Source organism: Punica granatum, chromosome 6, assembly GCF_007655135.1.
Source record: "Punica granatum isolate Tunisia-2019 chromosome 6, ASM765513v2, whole genome shotgun sequence".
Lineage (NCBI taxonomy): Eukaryota > Viridiplantae > Streptophyta > Magnoliopsida > Myrtales > Lythraceae > Punica > Punica granatum.
In genome coordinates, this window is record NC_045132.1 from 22366441 (window position 1) to 22370985 (window position 4545).

The window sequence follows — 4545 nt, forward strand, 5'->3', positions numbered from 1 at the left end:
GCACTGTCAATTTTCACGTGCTAAGCATATGCAAATGGAAAAATATAAAAAAATATATGATAAGTCCACCGGGATTATGTATATAAAATATATATGATAAAATTATTTAATATTTTAAATCTATTAACTGAGAACCTTTCTACTCGACATTTACCGTATGATATTCGAAAATGCAATCAACTCCAACTAATTCAAGTTGATCCACTAAAACGTAAAACTCTTTTAGTCGTGAATTTTCTCATGCAGAAGACTCGAATCGAGACGGCCTTTAAGAAAAAGAGATATTGACTAACTGAAACAACTCTACATTAGTTATAAATGTTCCATTTGATTGAAAATCAACAAGATAAGGATAGCTTTGTTATATATATATATATAGAGAGAGAGAGAGAGAGAGAGAGAGGCCTCAATGCAATACTACCAAACATGCAACCATGCAATGAGACCAAACAGAGCAGCATATACTTAATTATCAATTGCCCAATAATCAATCCAAAACCATATAAGAGCCCGCCTCCTATACTCACCCTTTTCCCGTTTATCACCCCACCTGTACCCAAAATTGCCAATCTAGAATACCCAAATAAGAATCATGCCTCCCCGATTTGAAAAATCCATTCTTGGTTCTTCATCAAGTTCAATAATGATGAGTGTAGCCCGTTCTTGTGCGAATGTTATGATGGTTGTAGAGCGCATCCCCGTAATTCACTGGCTTTATGGCCTCGCGCTTCCCTCCGTTCTCCTGAGCTGCCCCGAACACAACCTCGTTGGTCTTCTCGAGGCTTCGCTCATAGTAGGTGTGCGGGATGGATGAGTGGTAGCGGTGGTGGTGGTGATGCTGCTGCTGCTGATGGTGATAGTTACTCTGTCTCTGCTGCTGCTGCTGCTGCTTCTGCTGCTGATTGAGATCTCCATCTCGCTCCCAACTGTTGTAGAAAACACGGCTCTGTCTCAGCTGTTGAAATTTCTCCGCATCCTTGGACATGAATGCATAGGTCTTCCTTGGAGTTGGGTCCCGTGGCTCAATTGAAGGCGGCGGCTCATCATCGTCGGGGATGACAAAGCTCTCTTGCGCTGGCCATGAAGAGTTTGAGAACTGCTTCTGCTGGTATTGAAATTCCTGTGGCTTCTTCCGGAGGCTAGGGAATACTGACCCAAGAATCTCCATGGCTGACGTTCCTGTGCTCACAACGAGCTTTCCAAGGGACCCGAAGAACCCCTCTTCTTGCTTCTCTGGTTCCTCCTCAGTCGGTATAAGAGGCTGCCTCAACGATTTTAGGGGCTTCTGATAGGTGGGACTCAACGGGACGCCAGTCTTCATCATTTCCTGGTCCTTCAAAAGTTCATATTATGACAAAACTTTTCAGTGGAATGTCATTTCTCAAAAAGGAGATTGCATAATGGTGAATAAGGAATGTTCAACGGTTCGCTGATCATGTATCCTCGGGTCTCAATAGTGTAATTTCTAAAAGCTCCATTTTGTTTTTTTCCCAGATAATGATCCAATGAACGAAATGGATGAAATGTCCAGTAAAGATGGGTTGGCTTAGAATCGATTTGCAATTTCTCCCACAGACGAACAATATCAATTTCAGAAAGAACGAAAACATGGATGCATAAATATAAGGGAGCGGTTTTGAAAACTCACATTCTGAGAAGACACAATCGTGCTCACTCTGTGCTGTAGCAATGCTAGCATGTACCCGAAGAAACCAGCCCCGAGAAGCACAGCAAACCCTGAAATAATAGGAAATACTAGGAATAAGCGACCAAAATTTACAAATTATGAGACTTCAAGGTCTGAAGCATTAACTGACCGAGAGGAAAACCGCTTCCATATTGGTAAGCACAGTCATCAAAATGGAGCTGGATTTCCCTAATAGCACGATTTCCCCTATCTATAACAAGCAGGGAGCAGCTGCTTCCCACATAAACCACATCAAAGTCGTTTGAAAATTTCGCGTCCTCACTCGGCCCATCAACGTGGCCCCCTCCCTTTCCCCATTTCCCTCCCGCGATTGTCGTAACCCCTGCATCAACAGTATCACCAGCATCCATATAAGCAAAAGTTCACCATGTTTTCAATTTGCAATACCAATAAGGGTCAGCATGCACAAGAAACAAGAATTTCTGCTGAACTGGCTCAAAAATATTCTTTAAGATTGGATCAGTCCTAGCAGTTGATTATTGTCTATGCAACAAGAACTGAGGTGGAAAGAGCAGCAATCATCGACAATGATCGGTTCGGTCTAAGAGATTTTTTATTTATTTTTTAAATACCTACTTGTGGGAGAAAGTTTTCCTCTGGAAGCACCATTAATGAGAATCAAACATAAGCTCCATTTAACGGAAACGTCCGAGGAACAACAATATAGAGAATAGGCAACTTGAAGCAATTATAGATTCATATATTGTTTTACCTGAATCGCTTATCTTTCTAATTGCCATATTTGCAGTATCCGCAATATAAATATTCCCTCTATCATCCACCGTAAGCCCCTTCGGGTGGTTCATCCTAGCCTCTCTTTGCTTGCCATCAACATGCCCCGAGTATCCTTCAGGGGAACCAGCAACCAGTTTAGGCCTACTGTCTGCAGGGTGGAGGACCATTGAAAAGGACATCGTCAATAGTGACGTAAAGGACTGGAGAAAAGAAGAAGATACAAGAATGAACGTATCGATGAAGACAATAGCAAATATAACCAAATACTGAGATCACTCACATAGAGAGAGTGAAGAAGAGATCTTGTAGAGGTTACTATTAGCAGAGTCCAGGATCAGAAGGTCCCCACTTGGCAACACTTCCACCGAGTAAGGCTCAATCCCGAGTTTGCTCCCATCGAAAACTGTCTCCACCGTGTAGCCACTCTCGAACTTCATCATCGGACGCCCAGCAATCGCTGCACATTCATTCAAACATTAAAACTACTTGGAACTCTGTAAAAAACAATGAGAACAGAAAGCATCGAACAGAAACCCAAGACATCCTTACCAGTCTTAGTAGTGGCTTTGAGTGAGGACAGCCGCTTCATTAGAGCAGACGCAGCATTGGAGAAGAGCCCATTAACAATCTCTGCAGAAACCAAGCAAGACTTTATAGCTAGCATCAGAATATAAGAACAGCGGCAACTAAGTTATAACGTCTTTGTCAACAGTGTATCAGAGTCAGGTTCGGGTTTGGAATCTCCAGAGCACATCATCTTTCTCGAACAAATATTCCGCACCACGGTCCCGAATCACGTGAGACAGCAATATATAATAACTACAATGCCATAGCCAGAGAGATCATAAAGAATTCCCAGTTAGTCCTTTCTAGGAGGTTCCATTTACTCAGCCTAACCTACTGCAACAGCGACAACCAGATTCCCCCAAAACAAGCCATTACTCAATAAATGCACTGGTAAGAGATAACTACCGCAAGCAGCTGAACACTGAAGCAAACCAGATCGAGCAACACTGCCATAAGAGCTTCACGAGCAAAGCAAAACCGACATAAAGAAGCTGCACCCGAGCTCGAGAACTTACTCGCAGGAGAAGGGGCAATAGGAGCGGATGAAACACAGCCGGCGAGGACCAAGAGGGCGAGACCCAGAACCACCACATTCCGACCCATCACGCCCATCGCTTATACAATACTCACAAGCAGCACAAGAAGCAGAAAGCTAAAAGAAAAGGCAGATTCGAGCTCAGAGCACTGCAATGGCGGGGTTAGCTCGGGTGAGGAGACGGAATCCGCATCTGGGTCGCGAGCAGTGAGCTGAGTTTCAGTGGGGAGAGGAGAGTGGAGACCGGAGAGAGTGAGGTGAGCTTGACAGAGTGAGTGATAGCAAAGAGGCAAAGAGAGAAAGCAAAGAAGGGAAAGGAAGGGGGTAAAGGAAGAGACAAGGGAAAAGTGAACAAATAAAGCAGAGGAGAGAAAATGCAAGTGGGGTATAGAGTGGGGACGCTCCCTCCCTCCTCCTCCTCCTCATGCTTTTTTTCTTTTTTTTTAATAGAAAAATATATTTTTCGATAAAATCATGAAATGTTCTCGAGCGACCACCATCGCTCGAGTATACTTTTAGCTTTGATCACGAGATGTTTCTGATTGAATTTTGGTCCTTTATACCGTAGCTAAATTACATTATGTGTCAATTGCATCGCAAATAGTAATTATTTATTTATTATGTCTTAAACCACATTGTGTCAACATAATGTGGGATTATTTTAATATAATTATTATTTATTTATTTATTATGTCTTAAAAAGGTTTTGTTTAGATATCAAATTTTCGATTTGAAAATCTGTGTCTATGTTTTTTAATTACTAACCAGCAGAGAATCACACATACATACATTCTCTTCTACACCTAAATGCTCGCCGTGCCCTTGGCACGAGAAGTGTGAACAAAAAAGAGCCTATCTCCGAAAGAACTTAATGTGATCCGAACCAAACCGAAAGAAAATCGACCTTTTAAAGTTTGTCATTTTCAGTCATTTAGCGAATTTGATGCGATTTGAGCGGGTTCAGTTTTTCAATAAAAGGACAACGGCATCCAACCCAACC

At 42.4% G+C, this 4545-nt stretch overlaps 1 protein-coding gene across 1 annotated transcript; it reads right to left on the reverse strand.

The window, feature by feature from the left end:
• Positions 1 to 347: 347 nt before the first annotated feature.
• On the reverse strand, positions 348 to 3903 carry LOC116212130. The gene is made up of 7 exons (XM_031546704.1): positions 3526 to 3903; positions 2993 to 3073; positions 2724 to 2900; positions 2421 to 2591; positions 1818 to 2030; positions 1649 to 1737; positions 348 to 1333 (listed from the first exon to the last, which is right to left on the reverse strand). The coding sequence occupies exons 1-7, from the start codon at positions 3620 to 3622 to the stop codon at positions 638 to 640; spliced, it is 1524 nt and encodes a 507-aa protein (XP_031402564.1). The 5' UTR covers positions 3623 to 3903; the 3' UTR covers positions 348 to 637.
• Positions 3904 to 4545: the final 642 nt, after the last annotated feature.